At 48.9% G+C, this 22,410-nt stretch overlaps 3 protein-coding genes across 11 annotated transcripts in view; all 3 read left to right on the plus strand.

Annotated features, from left to right (window-relative positions):
- LOC137412635 (CKLF-like MARVEL transmembrane domain-containing protein 4) overlaps positions 1 to 10,023 on the plus strand; it is a 54,587-nt gene extending 44,564 nt beyond the window's left edge. Inside the window, exons 2-5 of the mRNA XM_078785108.1 lie at positions 1,074 to 1,281; positions 1,534 to 1,716; positions 2,028 to 2,126; positions 9,784 to 10,023. Of these exons, the coding sequence (XP_078641234.1) occupies positions 1,099 to 1,281; positions 1,534 to 1,716; positions 2,028 to 2,126; positions 9,784 to 10,023 (705 nt within the window). The 5' untranslated portion in view covers positions 1,074 to 1,098. The remainder of the gene's footprint in view (positions 1 to 1,073; positions 1,282 to 1,533; positions 1,717 to 2,027; positions 2,127 to 9,783) is intronic.
- LOC144893635 (uncharacterized) overlaps positions 1 to 22,410 on the plus strand; it is a 1,058,663-nt gene that overhangs the window by 864,894 nt on the left and 171,359 nt on the right. The gene's annotated exons all lie outside the window — the stretch shown is intronic.
- Positions 20,723 to 22,410, plus strand: part of G2E3 (G2/M-phase specific E3 ubiquitin protein ligase) — a 171,166-nt gene continuing 169,478 nt past the window's right edge. For 3 of the 9 annotated variants that reach the window (XM_068100817.2, XM_068100822.2, XM_068100823.2), the window contains exon 1: positions 21,284 to 21,420. The gene's annotated coding sequence lies outside the window, so the exon portion shown is untranslated. Of the gene's footprint in view, positions 20,875 to 21,265; positions 21,558 to 22,410 lie in introns of those variants that run through there. The other 6 variants (XM_078784508.1, XM_068100820.2, XM_068100821.2 and 3 more) reach the window with 6 other exon arrangements.

The following is a 22,410-nucleotide window of genomic DNA, read 5'->3' on the forward strand; positions in this document are numbered from 1 at the left end:
CACAGTCCAAACACTGATGTCGCAGTGATCAATATTGCTCTCACTTCACAAATACCACCAGTGCAGATACTAATGTCACAGTGATCAATATTGCTCTCAGTTCACAAATACCACCAGTCCAGATACGAATGTCACAGTGATCAATAGTGCTCTTATGTTCACAAATACCACCAGTCCAGATACTAATGTCACAGTGATCGATAGTGTTCTCAGTACACAAATACCACCAGTGCAGATACTAATGTCACAGTGATCGATAGTGCTCTCAGTTCACAAATAGCAGCAAACCTTTTTTTTGAATGACGTCAATAATCACGCCCATGTGATTGATAGAGGGGGCATCAAAGATGGCCTTACAGAGCCATTGTCTCAGAGTCTCTGGGTTTAATACTCTAATCCGGTGTGATTCCACAAGCTTGTTTTATGGGAATGGTAAAAGGAGAACATTTTCCATCATGTGCAAAAGTGAGACTTCGTGCAAGTCTTGACACAATTGGGGGCTGATTTCGACATGGCAACCTATATTGGAGGCTCTATTGGAGAGGTTTGTTTGTGCTATTTACACTCAAGACTTGGCAGCTGATGTGAATGATGCACGATTCAAAGTATTTTGGTTGGCTTCCTCACCAGGAGAACAGTGTATGCCATTTACAAAAGACACACTTGGTTGAGGCTTATATAAGAACTAAAATGTGCCATTGGGTAGAAGGGCATTGGGTAGCTAGTACCCCCTTTTTTGGATATTGCCATTGATTGGTCAGTGTTTAATATCCAGTATGGTTGCACAATACAATAACCTTGCGCTTTTTAGTGCATTGCTTCCATAGAGGCCACTTTGCAATCCATAACATGCGGGTTAAGTGGATCTACAAGCATGGTTGGTTCATTTGAGAACTTCACGATGGTCTATCTTAGAAGGGTTCATGTTCTCAACGTTTTCTACCATAAAATATACTCTTTCTCTCTTCTGTAGAATCGGTTTGACTTTGTCATCTTAGGATTCCAACTCAAATGGGTTTGGCATCCGTTCCTGTCTCTACCCGATACCAATTGCTATCTTTTTCTTCCTTCAGAAACCTTTCCCGTTTTGCCAATGCCATGGCCGCGCATGCTGGAGATGGGGTGGAAGACCCGGTGGTCGGTGTATCCACAATCGTGCCAGCTCGTGCCATGAACCAACACAGCGCAGAGCCGCCGGTGTTGGTCCGTCACAGATGGACTCCTCACTGCGATATATCCTACATATGTTCACTGCCTGGTGCTCTAAAAATCATGGAAATGGTACATGGTGGATGTGGCAATTGTGGAAGGATGTGTGAAGAAGTGTGTGAAGCCTCAAAGGCTGACGTAGTGGGATGCAGGGGCTCTGTCCTAGATGGTAGAAAGATTTGGGAAGGGAAGAAGGTAGTTAGGAGCCATGAGAGTCATGGCGGCGAGGTGGACAGGTGGCGTAGAGACAAGTCAGAGCTACTTTTCCAAGATTCTGTGCCCATTTGATATCTCTTTAACACTGAATACTATATCTGTCGTCAGGTACTGTTATTCCTTGGGTTCATTTGCTCAGCATCTGCATCGTCATCTGCGTGTGTCCACTGTTCAGCACTCTTCTTCTCTCTCTTCACCTTCAACATCATTTTCGTCGTCACTGGAGCAATGCTGCTCACCTTTGCAATTTCCTTACACGTCCGTCTGCCTTTGGTCAACTGGCCTTTTGTGGTTCGTAATTGTCACGTATGCACATTCACTCACTTACACGCACACAATTGTACTTGTGGGAGAGTTTTTGCCGACACCCTGAACAAAGTAAAGAATTTCTGGAACCTTCAGTCAATGTCAGATCTGGCCAGCAGGTTTGTGAAAGATTTTGGCCAAAAGCATTCCCAAACCGACCCCGAAAGATGGTGGCAATAATTTGGCCCACAGTAATAGTAGTCGTCGCAAATTTTGTCCTAATTTACTTTAGAAAAGCCAAATGCTACTGGGTCGCTACAAATTTGCATCTTCAATTTCACGTGGGTTCTTTGCAGGATTTGGGGAACATGGCAATCTCAACAGGACTATTGTTCATCCTCAGCATACTGCTCTCAGCTCTGTCCGGTCGCAGCACATCTGAAGTTGCAGCCATGGTATGTATAATGTTAATGTTCTGCCGCACTTGTGCTGTGCAACTATAAAGGTACCCTGTCTGCCTTTATCAGTGTCTGCAATTTCTTTTCTGTGTTGTCATGATGTTTTATTCTTGTCCACAACCTGACAACTAATTATAGGTTCTCTGTCATCTGACCACTTGTGTGTATACAAAGTCTAGGCTCATGGAAGAGTGAGGTGACACAGGGTAAATGCAATGACAGTGAGGCAGCAGGGCAACACATGCTGCACTGCAACAAGGGGATAAACTAGCAGGTAGAGGAAAGAGAAGCGAAGGAAACATTTTGTTGTCCCCCCTCCTCTTCCCTTTATAAGGGACTAGGGCGTGCCCGTACTATATATATATCTAAAATTATATCCCCCCCCCTCTATTTACATGAAATGGTTTGGTCCAAAGCGAACGGCTTGCGGAGTTTGGTAAAGAAATCGCCATAGCGTGCACAAACGCGCAGGAAAGCGAAAGAATCGCAAATTAGTTTTAATTAGTTTTAAAACATAGTTTAACGCCAACATAGCGGCAACATAGTTTGCCAACGTGAAATAAATGAATACGCTCTCAAATGTGCCGTCCGAGGCAGAGTCTGTTCGCCACGTTCGGCACACGTGATAACTCGCTGCTCTCTGATTGGTTGAATCGTTTTTTGGACATAGCTCGGTAACTACTTGTCCGATTAATATGAAACCTTGAAAAGGCACATCCTCGGGTCCCCAGCAATATACCTGGCAAGTTTCAAGTATATCGGACCCGTGGTTGTCGAGAAACAGCGGTCACAGACACACAGACATACAGACATACAGAGATTACTGGAATTATAGATAGATGAGGTCCGATGGCATCAAGCTCCTGCCCTGCCTTGACCACAATACTCCCCCTTCCCCTCAGCCAACTCTATCCACTCTCCAGCCACACACACCTTACTGACATCCCTCTTCATACAATCCTTCCATCTAAACCGTGGTCTACCTCTTTTCCTGATACCTTGTTCCCTCAACCTATCCGCACTCTGCCATTCTCCCTTCCCCGTCCTCACTTATCCAGCCTATCTCAGCCGGCATCTGCACACCAATCCCACCCCCCTCAGTTCATCCATTCAACCTCTTCACTCCGGTAATCCTCCTGAACCAGTTGTTCTCACAGTCTTGCAGCCTCTGTTGTTGTCTCTCTATCAGTGCCACTGTCTCCAGATCGTAAAGGTAGGCCGGCGTTACACATTACATCAGAACCTTTCCTTTCAATCACCTTGAAATCTTTATGTCTGCCATTAGACACTCCACCCTCCTCCACGCATTCGCATCCACCCAGGGGCGCCGCCAGGGATTTTTGGCCCCATGAAAAGATATCACAATGGGCCCCTATGAAGCACGTGCGCACATTTTTACCTAATGTTCTCATAATTTTTAGGGCCCCTGTCAGTGCAATCATCTGGAATCATCCTAATTTGGAATCATCCTAACTTTTCCCCCCCTTATGGCATGCCTGCATCCACCTGAATCCTCCTCCGCACCTCTCTGCACCATGCCAGGTCACTGTTCCACCCAGATACTGAAACCTATTTTGTTTCCTCATCTCCTTCCCCTCTAACTTGATATTCATTTATTTTCTCTGCTGCCCGACCCACATCACCTCCATCTTCTCCATGCTCATTTTCATCACATGTTTCTCAAATGCCTCCTTCCACTCCCCAGGTACTTCCTGCATCTCCTGCCCACTCTCCACCACAACAACATCCTCCCCAGAATATCTTTCACATTTACCTTCCTGCTTACCAGCTCCGTCACCAGGAAAAACAGGAGTGGGCTGAGAGTGCTTCCCTTCCTCAAACTGATGTTCACATTGAACTTCCCCCACATCCCAGGACCAACCAAGATTAATTGATTAATTGCGTAATTAAAATAAAATAATAATAATCGTAAGATAATTAATTTCTAAATGAATTGGCTAATAGCATACCTAAACCACCAATGTTTCATCCGAATCTGTAAATTTAGAAAATTAATTAATCAACTAATTAATCAAAAGAAAAAATACTGTTTTTTCCAAAGCATGTGCTCGATATTGTATCCAAAATTCAGCTTCCTATCTCAAAGGATGGCTGAGATATTACCCAGACAAACAAATAAACGGAGTGAAAACTGAGTATGCCCGTCCAGCGTTCATAATCTCCGAGCGCCGAAGACGACGACATCGGACAGCTCCTGGAGATGGAATCGGGAGTGGTGGTGTACAATAAGAGGAGACATGTGGAGACATGCCTTTAGCATGGTGACACAATACACAGCAATGGCAAAGAAAGTGCTGTAATTGTCCACTGCACCTTCTCCCATTTTTATTGCACCAGTGTGACAGATATTTTCGTCCGAGTGGGAGGTTTCGTCCGAGTGCCACCATCTTATTTTCATCAAATGCCCTTTTTTTTTTTTTAGTTGATATTAGAGGAGAGAGGTAAGACCCATAGTCATTCAGAGCAACCTCCTGCACCAAGGTAATGGACTAAGAGTCAACAACAAAGAGTGAATTGACACCACATAGTGACGAGGCAAGATGGAGCAGGCAGATAGATCATCCTACCTTGAAGATCGTTTCAGCCATTGGGACAACAGTTTGGGGGAGCAGTGGAGAAACATTGCTTTTTACTGACAGTGCAATAGTGATGTGACAGTGCTTTTGAGACAAGCTTAACTTTCTGAAGATTGCAGTACAGATCCTTAATACTTTTGCTGCATTTGAACTCATAACCTCCAGGATCCCAATCGAGAGTCCTCACTAAGAGGTTAGCACTGCACCTATCCTGTTATAGCCTAAAGTAAGTTAATTTATCTTGTTAACTCGAAGCATGAGATTATATATGATGCATATTGCGTTTTGTAAAGGATTTTATGATCATTACTTGCAAAATTGAAGATTTTTCTAGTGTATTGGTTGATCTTGTGCGTTATTCTGTTTATCTGTTTGTCTGTCTGTCTGTCAATCTCCTATGTCAAATGGGTCACAATTTTAAACTGATCTTCACGAAACTTCACCAAAGGGTAGAGTTGGTTAAAAGAAGACGCCTATTGATTTTGAGGTCAAAGGTTATCTTGAGGTCAATTTTCTAACATTGTCACTTTTCATATAATTGACTTGAAAGTTGAACATCATTTGCATATTGAGTCACTAAATAGGGAAACCAACTTTTTTTGAGGTCAAAAGGTCGAAGGTCAACTCAAGGTCAAACTGCTAAAATTATCAATTTACATCTGAAAATCGTCACTTTTCATCCTATTAACCTGTAGATTGAAGAAAATACCATAGTGCATCACTGAATTGAGAAACCAACTATTTTTGAGGTCAAAAGGTCAACTCAAGGTCAAAAGCTTCCCTCCCCGATTGTGACTACCACTTTGATCGTAGTGGGGAGGCTTGCGTGCCCCTGTGACCCTTTGGGCTATACTTGTGGGAGCTTTGCTTCTGGTAGGTCTTATCTAGCCAAGCAGGTCAAGGGGTAGGAGCAGATTAAGAGTAGTCACACATTTTTGGGGGTAGGAAAAGTCATTTTTCTGCCTGGCCTAGTCACCCCCACCTTCTCAGTGGTCCTGTGAAGAGGGTTTTCCTTGTTTCAGGACTAGTTGAATAGTACCAGCCAGTCCTCTTCTTTTTCTTCTTGTTCTTTGTTTTCGTCCTAATCTTCTTTCTTTTCTTATATTCTATCATTTCTAGTCTTAGTTATGTTGCACATTTCTTGTCCGTGACTCCCTGTGGGATCTGATGAATTCTGCCTCTCTGAAGGGTACCGGAAATAAACATGTCGCAGGTCATGGCCGCCTGGTAGTACAGGATCCCCAACTCTTTGGTAATGCTCTGAGAGGCTGATCTATCAACAGGTGTAAAATGTCGAAATGGTTGTGCTGCCATGGACATGCATGGGGGTGGTCCGTACAGCCATTTTCGGTTGCATTCCCGAGGCCATCAGAGTGGCATTGTTATGACAATGTGTTCGCATGGGTTCGTGGGACCCTATTGAGTGTCTTGGACTGCTCTGTAAATTTGTTTCGGTAACTATGACTGTCCTCTCCTTCGTTTTCTTCTTCTTCCTTGGCTGGCTTGTCCACTCCCTTTCAATGTTTTATGTACTTCTATCACTATGAATATGAATATTGCTCTACAATTTAAGAATAACAGATCTCTACCTGCACGTGCTAATCCACCAGCCCGTGCGGTGCGACGCTCAAATCCTTTTAATATTTGCTTTTCCAATGTCAGGGGCTTTCGCTCTAACTTTTCTTCTGTGCAATCATTTGTTCAGCTTAACTCACCTGACCTGCTGGCTCTATCTGAGTGTCGGTTGAACAGTGGTATCTCCTCTATTTCTTTAAAGCTAACTGGTTACATTTTTCATCGACTTGATCATCCTCCTTCTCATGGTCTTGGTATCTATGTTAAGGACTCTCTACCTTTCGCTCGTGAAAACTCTCTTGAAACTGGCTCTCATGAGTTTATGTGTTTCCGCCTTGCTCTCCTGCATTCAAAAACATATCTCTTCTTTCTGTATCGCTCACCTTCCTTTCCATCTTGTGCCGTGCTCGATGCAATCTCAGACAGCATTGACAGGTCTATTTTACTCCACCCTTCTGCATACATCATGGTATTTGGTGACTTCAACGTTCACCACAAGGAGTGGTTGGTAAACTCTCACAATACCGACCCTCCTGGTATCAATGCCTATAATTTCTCAATCTCTCAAAACCTCACCCAAATTGTTTCCTCTCCCACTCATATTCCTGACTGTGCTTTTGATGGAAGATACCTGCTTGATCTCTTTCTGTGTTCTAACCCCGGAGATTGTGTTGCCATTTTCTGCCTCCAATCGGTAACTCGGATCATTCCACTGTTTCTGTTTGTGTCTCCGACTCCTCATTCTCAATTCCAGTGCATCCTTTTCACCACACTGTGTTTCAGTTTGGGAAAGCTGATTGGGATGGATTCCGTTCATTTCTTGCTGATGTGCCATGGACCTCAGCTTTTAGCCTTGGTCCTGATATGGCTGCCGAGAAAATATCCCAATGGATTTGCACTGGTATGGGCATTTATATTCCCTCACGTACCTATCAAGTGAAGGTCCATTCCCATCCATGGTTCACTCCGGCTTGTACATCAGCAATTGCTCATCGCAACCACTATTTCAAGCAGTACCATGTGCAAGGGTCTCTGGAGTCCAAATGTCTGTTCCGCAAAGCAAGTAACCACTGTAAAAGATTTCTTGAGGATGCCAAGCAACAATATGCTGCTTCTGTAGCCGATAACATTACGACTCAGCGGATTGGCTCTCGGGACTTTTGGTGGATTGCCAACAGTGTACTCAACTGCAATAAATCTTCTATACCTCCTCTTTTTCATGGACCAGAAGTTGTTACTTCACCTCTGGATAAGGCTAACCTTTTTTCAAACCGCTTTGTTTCTAATTCAACACTCAATGATCAGGGATACCCTCTTCCCGATTTTCCATCTCATACAGACTCTGATAATCTTGTTCCATTTATCACTCCTAAGAAGGTTGCCAGAATTATTCGTACCCTAGATGCCTCAAAAGCGACTGGTCCTGATGGAAATCCCTGTGATTGTATTGAAGATGTGTTGTCTTAAACGGTCACCGATTATTTCCAAGCTATTCAACATGTGCTTGTCTGCTTCAGTGTTTCCTTCATCATGGAAAGTGTTTTCTGTTGTCCATGTTTTGAAGGGTGTCAGTGAGCATTCTGAACCAAGTAACTCTCGCCCCATTAACCTGCTTCCTGTAATAAGTAAGGTATTTGAATGCTTAATCAATGAACAACTTCTCTGCCATATGGAGGACTATTAACTTCTCACTGACTGCCAGTATGGCCTTCGCTATTCTTGCTCTACTGGTGATCTGCTTATTCTTAATTACAGATCATTTCAACAGGGCATTGGTGAAACTCGGTGAAGTTCACGGGTGAAGCTCGATTAGTTGCTTTGGACATCTCAAAAGCCTTTGATAAAGTTTGGCACAAGGGTCTGCTCCACAAGCATCAGTCACATAGTGTATCTGGAGTAATGCATTCAATCACCTCAGCTTTCCTTACAAATCGCAAGATGATTGTGGTACTTGAGGGATGAGGGTCAATCTTCTCCTACTTGCTCCATCAATTCTGGTGTTCCACAGGGTTCTGTCCTTGGTCCCACATTGTTCCTTGTTTATAACAATGATCTTCCTGATAATGTTCTGTCTCAGTTAACCATGTTTGCTGATGATTCCTCACTCTACTGCACATCTGCTGATTCACTCAATGCCACTCGTAATGAGGTTGGAGTTTCTCTGGACAATGATTTGGAGAATGTGTTCAAGTGGGGACATGATTGGCTGGTAACCTTCAATGCAAAGAAAACTAAACTGTTGTCCATATCTCGTTCTAGACACAGGTATTTCCCTTCTGGGCACATGGGATCTTCAACATTAACAGAATCATCAGAGCTTCGGCTTCTTGGTCTGGACATGTCTTCTAACCTCAGTTGGGATAAGTACATTTCTGGTATTGCTAAGAGTGCTTCCAGGCGAGTTGGTTGTCTTTATCAAGCACAGAGGTATTTACCTCCTGATGCGGTTTTGTACCTGTATAAGGCAGTTGCCTTATATACGTCCCCTCATGGAGTATTGTTGTCACATTTGGGCTGGAGCACCAGCTTGCCACTTATCTTTACTTGATAGGCTCCAGAAACGCATAGTTAACCTGGTTGGTGTGGAGATGGGTTCAACTCTTCAACCACTCTCTCACCGTAGGTCGATTGCCACTCTCTCACCATAGGTCCATTGTCACTCTTGGTTTGTTCTACAGATATTTTAATGTCAACCGTTCTGTTGGACTTTCTAACTTGGTTCCTCCCATACGAGTGTTTGGACGCAAGACTCGGTTTGCCATCTCCGCTCACCCATACACTATAGATGATCCAAGATGCATAATTGAAGGCTATGCAGATAGTTTTAACCCTTGTGCTGTCTCGCTCTGGAATTCACTACCTGTAACATGCTTCCCATTATCCTATAATTTACTCTGCTTTAAGAGGAATGTCAATTCATACTTCCTACATCTTTGAGGTTTAATCGCATTTTACCCGACCTATGCTACTTTTGATGTTTTGGATGTTTTCTTGTTATTTTTATTTATTTATTTTTATTTTGCTTTATCCTTATATTTTCTAACTTTTTCTTAGCCCCTTACCTAGAGTGGCTGTATGCCTTGTCTGGGGCGTATCAATAAAAAATAAAAATATAAAAAGGTCTAAAATTATCAATTTTCATCTGAAATATCATCAATTTTTATCTGATTAACCTGTAGATGAAAGAAAATTGCATAGTGCTTCACTAAATTTGGAAACCAACTATTTTGAGGTCAAAAGGTCAAAGGTCAACTCAAGGTCAAACTTCTAATATCATCGATTTTCTTCTGAAAAATAATCAATTTTCATCCAATTGACCTGAGCTCCGAGATTGCATTAAGATCGTTAGTTTAATTTTAATCTTAATGAAATGGACAATTTTATGTATCCATGGCAACTTTTTTGGGGGAAGGGGTGGATTTTGCAAGTACCATGCTCTGCATAACGTCTTTCTTGTTTTTTCTCCATCCTGTTTCCTCCAGATATTTGCCTGGTTGGTGTTTCTCACTTACGCAGCAAACTGTGCGTTGTTCTGGCATCTATGGCGGCAAGGCTGTGCTCTGCATAGAGTTGCGGGGGGGTCTCCAGGAGAAGGGAGTGAATACTTCCGAACATGCACTATCACCAGGGAAATGACCAATACCACTCAATTGAACAGAAATGATGATGAAGCTATGACTGCGGCCTGGCAAGCATCATCAAGCCTCGTAAAATTGTCATGAGCTTTAAACCAGGGTTGATAACTTTTGAAGCTCTAGTGAAATATTGATGCTTCTGCGTCACAAAGGATGTCATGCCAACTTGCACTTCCAGATTTCATTGTCAAAGACTTTGTGAAATCCTTGGCCTAAAGAACACACAAACGTTTGATCAGCATATAGGTCTAGTTATGTGAGATAGTATTGTGAAAACACCATCGCGTGGAGCTACCACAACGATGATGAAGTATATGCTTTCCTTTTCCTGACGTCCTTCAATAATGCTCTAAGTTATCATCAGGCAGTGACCAATCTCAGACAAAGACCGAGTGTTCTTGTTGATGTTGGTCGACATTGCACAATTTGTTCTCTGGGAGGGACTGCCAATGGTCCTTGTTCATTCGAATTAAATAACCTGCCGCAATTTGTATCAAATATTGTTGAAGTTAGATGAATAGTATGCATGATCTTGGATCATCTTTACAAATAAACCCTTTAATACTGTCGCATATACAGGGTTTCCCCCCCCCCCCCCCCAAAAAAAAAGGGACAACTTTGGTTGTTAATATACTATATTTCGAAACACAAATGATACAACAAGGCCCTTTGGTTTATATGATAAAGAAAATCATAAAGTTTTGTGCACACCATCAATACACTTCAATGTGAGCTCCATTGTTGCGAGCAGGACATCAAGAGGGTACATGAGTTCTTGCCATGTTTGGCTCAGCATGTTTGCATCCACCATTGCGCATGCAGCTGTGATCCAAGAACGAAGATCCTGCAGGTTTGCCACATTGGTGTTGTAGACAACATATTTGACAAACCCCCACAGATATAAAATCAAGGGGGGTTATGTCTGGTGATCACGGGGAGCTGTTGGTCTATCTCGGCCAATCCAGCAACCTGGAATTTTTTCATTCAGGACGGCTCGAACGACGAAGGCCCCATGAGGGGGAGTGCCGTCCTGTTTAAAATGATATCGGTTTGCCGGTCTTCAATCTGTGGGAAGGCGAATTCTTCCAACATGTTCAGGTAAATTGTTGAGGTCTCTGTATCCTCCGCAAAGGAAAACGGACCCACCAAGCAGTCCTGGAGAAGGCCACACCACACATTTTGAACTTTGGATTGTCATGTATGTGCCAATGGCTACGTGGGGTTTTTCAGAGACCCATATTCTCACATTGTGCCAGTTAACTTTCCGCAATACAGGAAAGCAAGCTTCATCTGTGAACATGACCTTTTTCAGGTAGTCGTCATCATCCTCTTGTGCAACTGAGCATTTCCAAGGCAAACGCCTTGTGTTTGGGCCCTTCATTTTGTTTGAGTTCCTACAGAACTTGAGTTCCTCTGCACCTTATAGGCATAACACTTCAGCCTTTTATGCAAAATTAATTATACAGTGGTGGTTGGTAGTCCCAGTTCTCTGGATGCGTGTCAGATTTATTTTCTGGGATTTTATTTAAAATGTTTCACGCACTCGTTCAACGTCTCCTGCACTTGTGCTTGGTCGACCGGTACATTTCTGTTTCTGACCACTTCCAGTCTCACCAAACCTCTTGTAGCAATCTCTGATACTAGTCCACAATGGTGGATTCCTTCCATACCTTGTATGGAAATTACGCTGAACTTGCGTGTCGAATCTCTTCTCGATGAACCATTCGACGCACTGAGCTTTCTCCTGTAAAATCACCCTTTTATCTTACATTAAACCATCAGACCAGAAAAAAATGACTTTCTGTATCATATAAAACAAAGTGTATCATTGTATCATTTGTGGTATGAAATATATTAACAACCAAAGTTGTACAAGTCTTTTTGGAACAAGCTGTACAAGTAAGTGCTCTGCCATAGTGGATTGTAGTCATATATAGAATGTGGGACTTTGCTCAGGTTGACTTTTTCTTTGTCTTCTTCTTCACCAAAAAGCAGTTTAAAAGCATTTATGAACCGCTTTGAAGTTTTTAAAAAACATTAATATCATGTAAGGGTCGTTGGGCCGATCTCAAATAACAACTAAAGTTTTCAAAAAGCACTCCAGAGGTGTATAAATGCAGAGAAATAATTAATTATCTGCCTCAGCCAAAAAATTGAGATGGTGCTTTATGTGACGTGACATGATGACGTTAGCTGTGGAAGTGGAATGGCTCCAGATCTCAGTGTCAAGGTAGCAGTGTGAGCAAACGTTGCAAAGGAATTTGTGTCATTTTGGAAGGTGATGGTAAAATATTATCAACATCAAAAGAAACTTATCAAATCTTTAGAGGGACACTCATTGAAATCCTCCACGCAAAAATAAAAAATATTTGAACATCGAGGTAAAGTTCAGCTATCTTTACTAAACACATGTCAATAAACAAGAGGTTACCTCAATCACAAAAAAACAAAAAACATGAACATCACAAGGGGTGGTGCAACAAAAGTCACAGCACTGCAACACAAAGGCACGCACCTGAATACAGTCAAAACAAAATGACACAGCAATGGACACAACACTCCTAACAGTCAAGGACAGAATGACAGCAGTCCTCAATATCGTGTGTGTCCTCCCTGAACTGTGATGCAGGCTGCACACCTCCGACGCATGCTCTGTACCAGGCATGCTCTGTACCAGGCGTCTGACGCAGTCCTGAGGAAGTCTGTCCCACTCCTCCTGCAAGCCTTGAATGAGCATTTGCCGATTGACAGCCGTTGATCTCGATGCAAGACGTCGACCAAGCTCATCCCATAAATGCTCAATGGGATTGAGGTCAGAGGAATAAGGCATCCAAGGCATCACTTCAACACGCTGTTCCTGGAGGAAGTTGGTGGTCAGGCGAACAGCATGGGGTCGAGCGTTGTCCTGCTGGAAAACTGCGATGTCAGGATGAGCCTGGAGAAATGGCAGCAGATGAGGTCTCAAAACTTCATTGACATAACGCTGACCCGTGAGATTGTCTTCGATGATGACCAGAGGTGTCCTGAAACAGGTGGACATGCTGGCCCATACCATCACACTGGGTCCTCCCCAACGATTGATCTGGCGAATACAGCATGATGCATACCTTTCCCCACCTCTGCGACATACCCGTTGACACCCATCAGCAGCATGGAGGCAAAATCTGGACTCATCGCTGAACAAGACTGCACTCCAGCGGCGATGCTGCAGACACCATCTTGGTCTGTTCCACCGATGCACTGCGTTCAACACTGGACCTCTGCAAGGACATCTTGACACCAGGCCCCGACTTCTCAAGCACCTCCGCACAGTAGAGACTGATGCGGTTGTTGTGGCGACCTTTTGTCACTGCAGCTGTTTGCGTCGCTGGGTGGAAACGATCACGAATATGCTGCAGCACAATCCAGCGGTCTTGGTTTGGGGTGGTTACCCATGGTCTTCCTCTTCGTGGACCATCATTCACAGTTCCAGTTTCACTGTAACACCTGGCCAGGTTGGAAATTGCAGGCTGTGAGCAACCAAGACGTTGGGCAATTGTTCGCTGGCTTAAACCAGCCTCAAGCATCCCAATTGCCCTTAAACGTTGTTCAGATGTCAGGCATGGCATTTGAATTTTCTTGTTGTTTTCCCTGTCAGAAGCCTCGAGAATGACTATAGACAGCAGTAAATGAATGTCTAACCATGAGAACTGAAGGATTTCATTATGAGGGTCATTATTTAAAGGGAAAGATCCCTATACAGAACCACTCAAGCATGCCATTGTTGATCAACCAGGTGATTGAAGTGAAGTTCCCGTTACATAATCAGCCATTACAATTGAAGAAACATGTTTGTAAAGCTGCACATTTCAAAAATTAAAAGTAATAAGTTTATTTTGATGTTCAGTTTACATAATGCAACAATTTGTCACATGTAGGATAAAATTATAAAACTTTTGCTATTTGTCATTTATCATAATTTTTGCGTAAACGGTTGAGGCTCGTGGACGAGCTAGTACACTGAACCAATCAGGAGGTCACAGGACAAAAGGAACAGTTGGGAAGGGGGGAGTGACACTAGCAACAGAAGTGAAGGCTAAGATAGAGGGAAACTTGGACAAATAATTGGTGAAGGGAGGAATTGGGGACAGGAGAGGACAATATGGATTCAGAAGCAAACTCAAAGGAGGGCAAAATTGGAAAGTGAAGGGCTTGGGGTGGGGTTATCTAGGGTAGAAAAGATCATGGTTTTGGATTGGGGATGATCTGTTTCTTGCCAAAAATGGACAAAAGCAGAGAGCAGATTTACTTCATTCAATACTGACAGCAACAGTGCACAATATATTCAAGTGTGTGCTTTTGCCTTGTTTGCAAAGACAGCATACACATGTTACACTTGAGGGTACAGGCTGTTCATTGGTTGAGCTCTGTTGTGTACAGTGTTAGCTCGTTTTTTTACAATAATAAAAGTATTTGTTTTCAAGATTTGTTTTTACTCATGAACATATGAGTAAACACCAGGCCCCGACTTCTCAGATACTGTATATAGCAGGAAAGTAAAATTTATCCTTCACTTGCTTGAGGGACAACCAAGTTTGAAAGTCAATGTCTTCCATGATGAAGCTGAGTCCATGGGCCGATCACCATCGCAGACAGGTCGGTGATCTCTCTGTCTTCTACCTCCTCCTTTCTAGTTTTATCCTCTTTTTTTTGCTCTTTCCATGCTTTACACCCCCTCCCTCAGGTTTCTGCAGGGCACACACGGTCCACCATCACTCTCTTCGGGTGAAACTACCTAAATCCAGGATTACTGCTCACCTACAGTCATCTGCTCCTCTTTTTTCCCACCTGTAGTGGAACCAACTTCCAAATCCTCTTCAATCTCATTCTTCTCTCCAGATATCCAAGACGGCTGTTCACCACCATCTCAGATCATCCCCAATCCAAAAGATCCATGATCTTTTCTACCTTCGTCAACTCCTCCCCCACCCCCCGCCCCCTCGCACGCCACCGCAATGCCTCCTCCTTTCAAATTTCCAGTTTTTCCTCCTGAGAGTTTCTTTCTCTATCCATCTTGTCCACCCCAGGCATCCTCTCCTGCCCCCCATTCCTCCACCCATTCCTTCCCACACCCATTGTTTGTCCACCTCCATCTGTCTTGGGCTTCAGTTCCTGCTGTTGGTGTTTCCCCCCCCCCCCCCCCCCCTCTCTCTACTATTCCTTTTGTCCTGTTGCATCCTGATCCGTTCTGTGTAATAGCTCTAGCTCTTCCACGAGCCTCAACTATGTATGCAAAAAACCCTGTACTGCATAAATAATTATCTTGTTTGGAAAGTGTTGTCACATATATTGAAACTTTGTATATGTGTGTAAGCCAATTTGCACAGCTTCAGAAACCATCACATTCTTGGACAGAGCAAGCTGGTAGAGAATTGGTTGAATAGACAAATGGATGTACCTTGGGGGTGAGGGGTGAGTGGGAGTGGGCCTTGAATAGATCTATCCTTCAATTGCTGCTTGGTTCTTTGCGTGTGCCAATCTGTTTTCCACCTCCCCTCTCTCCCGCTCTCCCCTACCCGCATCCCCTCCTCCCTCCACTTCCCACTTCTCTCTCCCTCCACTTCCCACTTCTCTCTCCCTCCACTTCCCACCTCTCTCCCTCCACTTCCCACTTCTCTCTCCCTCCACTTCCCGCTTCTCTCTCCCTCCACTTCCCACTTCTCTCTCCCTCCACTTCCCACTTCTCTCTCCCTCCACTTCCCACTTCTCTCTCTCCCTCCACTTCCCACTTCTCTCTCCCTCCCCCACCATCCATACCCCACTCCCCACCCTGCGCCATCCCCACCCCTTCTCTCTCCCCTCTTCATAATCCCGTCAAGAAGCGACTTCGTGTTACCCGGCAACGCCGGTACCTTTACTAGATATAAAAAATATCACTCTGAAGCGCGGTGCTACGCGCGCTACTTGCTTACCAAGGAGGAAGCAGACAACGCGGTAAATCAAAAGAGTCTTTATTGAAAGAGCCCTACTGTAGCACTGAGGAGCTCGGGGCTGCGAGCCCCGTGTATATCCCGAGGCCACGCCTACCCCTCGGGCGTGGCCGACGCCCACTTGGTGCGCGGAATGATGCCATCACGCCAGTGAGCTTTCGTGTCTGCCACACGCGCGCCCCCAGAATTCCCGCGCACCTGGAGGGCCAGTTTGCGGGGCAAACGGATGACCCGGCCGAAGCGCCCTCTGGCGACTGGCGGTGTCTGGGGTGCAGGGATGCCAGCGGGGATGCCTCCGGCTGCACCCGGGATGGGGGCAGGACCGGGGGGCGGCGTGCCGGCGGGGCTGGGCGGTGCCGGGGGTCCGCCCGCAGGGGGGCGGCCCCGACGCGGGGGCCGAGCCACCGGCGGTGGGTGGTCCACGTCGAGGTGGGCTGGCTTGAGGCGGTCCACTGAGACACGGTCGGGAGTACCGCCGATGTTCAAGGTGAAATGTTTCACCCCGGTCTCCAGCACACGGAAAGACCCATCGTATGGGGGGCGCAGTGGTGTCCGGTGGGCGTCGTGCCGGACGAAGACGTACTCCACGGTGCGAAGCTCCGGGGCGACGTGCGTAGGTGGGTGCCTGTGGTGCGCCGTCGGCACCGGGGCGAACCTACGGTCTGTCTCCTGCAGTGCGGAGCGCTCCTGCGCTGCGGGCCATGGTGCCGTGGGGTCGGGGAGGAACTCGCCCGGCACCCGCAGCGGTTGTCCGAAGACCATCTCCGCCGCGGATGCGCGCAGGTCGTCCTTGGGCGCGGTCCGGAGGCCCAGCAGGACCCAGGAGAGCCTGTCGACCCAGCCGCCGTCGCAGAGGGTGGCCCGGAGCACGGCCTTCAATGAGCGGTGGAACCGCTCGCACAGGCCGTTGGCCTGGGGTGGTAGGCCCTGGTTCGGTGCAGCTGGACCCCGAGCCCCCGCGCGACCACCCCCCAGAGCTCCGAGGTGAACTGGGGGCCGCGGTCGGATGAGACGTCCAAGGGGGCGCCGAACCGGGCGACCCAGGTGGCGATGAACGCCTGCGCTATGTCCACCGCCGTCGTCGCCGCCAAAGGCACGGCCTCCGGCCACCGGGTGGTGCGGTCCACCATTGTGAGGACATTGGTGAAACCCCGCGAGGGGGGCAGAGGTCCCACCAGATTCAACGTGAACGTGGTCGAACCTACATTCCGGCACCGTAAACGGGGCCAATGGGGCCTGGGTGTGTCGGTGCACCTTCGCGCGCTGGCACGCGAGGCATGTCCTGGTCCAGCCGCGGACGGCCTTCCGGAGGCCATGCCAGACAAACTTGTTGCGACCAACCTCTGGGAGGCCTTCGTGCCCGGGTGGGACAGGCCATGGATGGCGTCAAAAACCTGGCGCTGCCAGCCCGCGGGCACGATGGGGTGAGGCCCCCCGAGGGAGACGTCGCACAAGAGGGCCATGCCCGCGCCGTCGAACGGCACCTCGGTGACGCGGAGGCCCATGACGGCGGTCCGCAAGGCCTGGACGCTGGGGTCGGCGGCCTGGTCCGCCGCCATCCGGGCATAGTTGATGCCGAGGTGGACTGCGTGGGCGACGGCCCGGGAAAGACAATCCGCAACCGGGTTGTCCTTCCCCGCGACGTGCCGGATGTCCGTCGTATATTCGGACACGGCCGAGAGGTGACGCTGCTGCCGGGCCGACCACGGCTCGGTGACCTTGCCCATCGCGAAGACCAGTGGCTTGTGGTCGACGAAGGCCGTGAACGCACGGCCCTCGAGCAGATGGCGGAAGTGCCTGACCGCCAGGTGAAGCCCGAGCAACTCGCGGTCGAAGGTACTATAACGGCGTTCGGGCGGGCGAAGCTGCCGGCTGAAGAACGCCAGCGGTTGCCAGGCACCACGCACCCATTGCTCGTGCACCGCGCCCACCGCGTAGTCCGAGGTGTCGGTGGTGAGGGCGATCGGTGCATCGGGCTCCGGGTGCGCGAGCATGGTGGCGTTATCCAAGGTGAGCTTCGCACCCGCGAACGCCGTGTCCATCTGCTCGGTCCAGGTAACGTCACCTTTGCCCGGCTTCCCTCGGAGGGCCTCGTGCAAGGGGCGCAGGAGCTGGGCGATGCAGGGCAGGAACCGATGGTAAAAGTCTACCATGCCCAGGAACTCCTGGAGCCCCTTGATCGTGCGGGGGCGCGGAAACCCCTTCACAGCCTCCATCTTGGCCGTTAGGGGGACGGCCCCGTGCCTGGTGACGCAGTGCCCCAAAAAGTCGATGTCGGCGACGCCGAACCGGCACTTGGCGGGGTTCACGATGAGGCCATGCTGGCCCAGGCGTTCGAAGAGCGTGCGGAGATGGTGGAGGTGCTCTTCGCGGGATGCGCCGGCGACGAGGATGTCGTCCAGGTAGACGTACACGAAATCCAAGTCGTGCAAGATGCTGTCCATTAGTCGCTGGAACGCCTGAGGCGCATTCTTCAACCCGAAGGGCATCCGAAGAAATTCGGACTTCCGAATGGCGTGATGACGACCGTCTTCGGGATGTCCTCCGGCCTGACGGGGACCTGATGGTAGCCGCGTATGAGGTCCACCTTTGAAAATAAGGACATGCCCGCCAACCGGGCGGAGAAGTCCTGAATGTGGGGGACGGGGTAGCGGTCGGGGGTGGTGGCGTCGTTGAGGCGCCGGTAGTCCCCGCACGGTCCCCATCCCCCGCCGGGCTTTGGCACGATGTGGAGCGGCGACGCCCAAGCACTCTCGGAGCGCCGCACGATGCCGAGCCGCTCCAGCGTAGCGAACTCCGCTTTAGCTACCGCGAGCTTCGTCGGCTCGAGGCAGCGTGCCCAGGCGTAGACCGGTGGCCTGGCGGTGGGGATGTGGTGTTCCACCCCATGCTTGATGGCCCCCGCCGAGAAGGTGGGCCGCGTGAGGGCCGGGAAGCCGGCGAGGAGGCAGGTGAATTCGTCCGCTGCCGGAAGCATACAGATCAACCTGGCCGGAACCGAACCGCTCAGCAAGCCGCTCGGCGAGCCGCTCGATGAGCCGCTCCGGGAGCTGCTCAACGAGCCGGGCAGCGCGCAAGCGAGCGAGCTGAACGTCTCGGCCTGGACGAGCCTTCTGTGCTTTACGTCCACCAACAGGCCATTTGCACACAGGAAGTCCATGCCAAGCAGTGCCATGGGCACGTCGGCAGTGACGAACGACCACCGGAAAACCTGCCCTCCGAACTGCAGAGAGAGGCAGCGTTTTCCGTATGTGTGTATGGACGTACCGTTGGCAGCAAGCAGCGCAGGGCCCCGGCCCGCGGTCTGCTGGTCGGACGTACCGGCGGGAACGACACTCACCTGCGCTCCCGTGTCACACAGGTAACGGCGCCCGGACAAGGTGTCCGTTATGAACAGTAGGCTGTTTGAACGGCCGGCGCTCAGTGCCACTACCGAGGGCCGGCCCGGGCGTTTCCCGACCTGCTAAATGAGCACGGCGGGCGACACTGCCGAGCCTCGTGGCTGAACTTGGTGTGAAACCAGCACCAGGCTTGCGGTTTTTTCCGCGGCGGCGGAGGTGGGCGTGGCGTGGCGGCCGCCACGCGGCGCCCCTCGGAGTAGGGGTGGTCACCCGCAGGAGGTTCAGCGGCCAGGCGGTGCGTCGCGTAATAGGGGTGGTCACCCGCAGGAGGTTCAGCGGCCATGCGGCGCGTCGCATAGTAGGGGTGGTCACCCGCAGCAGTTTCAGGCTCGGAGTAGGGGCGCGCAGCCGCAGCCGCCGCGGCCGCACCGAAACTCACCCGCATGTCTAAAGCCGCGAAGAACTTGTCGGTCTCGGCAGCGAGAGCTCGGGGTTCCGTTATCATGGAACCGGCCAACGCGAGGCGTACTAGTGCCGGCAGCTGGCGTCGAAATAACGCTTGGAATAGAAAATCCGGGGTTTCGTCGCCCAGTAGCGACAGCATATGGTCCATTCGGACCGAGGGTCGCGTGTCGCCGAGCTCGGGGAGGTCCAGGAGGCGGTCGGCCCGAGCGTCCACCGTGCGAGGCCGAACGAGGCGAGGAGGAGACGCTTGATCGCCTCGTACCTGTGGTCGTCTGGCGGGTTCCTCAGGACAGACACGACCCGGGCGGCTGTGCCGGGCCCGAGGGCGGCGACGACGTGGTAGTATCGCATCGCGTCGCTCGTGATGCGCCGAAGCTGAAACTGGGCTTCAGCTTGCACGAACCAGAGCTCGGCTTGGGCCTCCCAGAACTCGGGGAGCTTGACCGTGTTGTTTGCCATTGCTATGGCGTGTTCGGATGGTCAGCGACGGCTGATCCAACGTCGGGGTCACCAAATGAAGCGCGGTGCTACGCGCGCTACTTGCTTACCAAGGAGGAAGCGGACAACGCGGTAAATCAAAAGAGTCTTTATTGAAAGAGCCCTACTGTAGCACTGAGGAGCTCGGGGCTGCGAGTCCCGTGTATATCCCGAGGCCACGCCTACCCCTCGGGCGTGGCCGACGCCCACTTGGTGCGCGGAATGATGCCATCACGCCAGTGAGCTTTCGTGTCCGCCACAACTCCACCTTGAGGTATGACGTCATGACTCACCTCTCAGTTTATGAGAAAGTTTACAAGGACGTTCAAATTTTCTGCGTTGGCGGCTATTATTCTGCGTTGAACTTGTCTGATGTTAAGCACAGCAGCAAAGACCAAAGTAAAAGGCAAACCGCTGTACAGTCTATTCAAAAACCATGGTTGTGTTCCGTGAACAATCAGCTTGTGGAGCGCTCGCCAAGCGGCTTAAGCATTCAAGCAGACACTCCATTCGAAACTGTTGATAAGGAACGGCAGGCTTGGCAAGCGTAACTAACTGCATGGTACACGTGGGCTGAACATACACGTGGGCCTGCGCAACTTATATTGGGCGGAGCGCCAGAAATGGGGGTTTTCCTCTTCGACCTGAAAGCCACGCCCCATGCGAGAAGCCTCTTCTTTCAAAATGTATGTTTAATATATCGAAAATAGAATATTCTTCTTCCTCAACAAACTATTCTCATCCCCACTCCCACTTCAATTAAATTAAGAACTCATTTTGATGGATTTATTTAATCTGGTGTTGGTGTGGCGCAAGTATGAAGGGCCGAATGGAATGGCCTCTCCTGCGTCTAATTTCCTTGTTTATATTCATTGTAATGAGCAGCGCGTGTGCCCCCTGTTCCCCCACTGACACTGTACTCCCACCCACACTAACCACAATACCACATAGATCGAGTCGATAATCCGCTATATTGCAATGTGTTTGTGTCCATGTACTGCGCGCATGATCAATCACATGTTCTCGTAAGTTCGAGTTCTTTGTATTGCTTTGAAAAAAAAAAAAAGGCACGTTAACGGCCGCGGTGCATTGCGCATGCGCGGGAATTTGAAAGCCGTCTGAGGGAAGAATCGACTCGTGCGAGCGGCCGGCGGTTGTCTCAGGTGGCGGTTTCCGGCGATCACGGCTTCGACAAACCATTTATAAGGTCTTTTCGGCCACCGAGTCAGACGGTACGGGCTTATGATGCTTAGGTCTCTGGCGATGAATGAAGTCGGATGTTTGTGTCATAATGTGTCGATTAGATTTCCGAACGCAATTTCAATGTTCTCCGGGATGGTCTCACATTAGAATCTAGATACACTCAAAGGTAAAAGTCTGCAATGCTTTGGTTTTGCTTAACACGGACGTTTTTCTTTCTCCCTCTGGCTCTTCCCCTATTTACCACCAAAAATTGAATTGTAACCAACGTAAGTAATTAACGAGTTTGTTCAATTTAAATGGGTTCTGAAAGTGAAACGTTTCCTCGCTGATTCCCACACTTGAAGCTTGTTATTCATGAAATTTGTGCTTCATCTTTCTTCTGTTCTTTTCGGACATCCAAGATCTGGTTTTGTTAGGGTTAGGATAATGAAATGTCCGTCCCACGAGGATTCTTTTAATTCCCCATTGTTATATAATATACCAGCAGAGGTATCAGCACCTTGGGCGGAAGAGGGAGGGGAAGTGGGAAGGTGGGGTGGAAGAGGGAGGGGAAGGTGGGGTGGAAGAGGGAGGGGAAGTGGGAAGGTGGGGTGGAAGAGGGAGGGGAAGTGGGATGGAAGGAGAGAGCAGAAGAGGGAGGGAAGGTGGGGCGGAAGAGGGAGGGAAGGTGGGGCGGAAGAGGGAGGGAAGGTGGGATGGAAGGAGAGAGGGGAAGAGGGAAGGTGGGGTGGAAGGAGAGAGGGGAAGAGGGAAGGTGGGGTGGAAAGAGAGAGGGGAAGAGGGAAGGTGGGGTGGAAGGAGAGAGGGGAAGAGGGAAGGTGGGGTGGAAGGAGAGAGGAGAAGAGGGAAGGTGGGGTGGAAGGAGAGAGGGGAAGAGGGAAGGTGGGGTGGAAGGAGAGAGGGGAACAGGGAAGGTGGGGTGGAAGGAGAGAGGGGAAGAGGGAAGGTGGGGTGGAAGGAGAGAGGGGAAGAGGGAAGGTGTGGTGGAAGGAGAGAGGGGAAGAGGGAAGGTGTGGTGG

Source organism: Myxine glutinosa, chromosome 9 (assembly GCF_964187855.1).
Source record: "Myxine glutinosa chromosome 9, kmMyxGlut1.1, whole genome shotgun sequence".
Lineage (NCBI taxonomy): Eukaryota > Metazoa > Chordata > Myxini > Myxiniformes > Myxinidae > Myxine > Myxine glutinosa.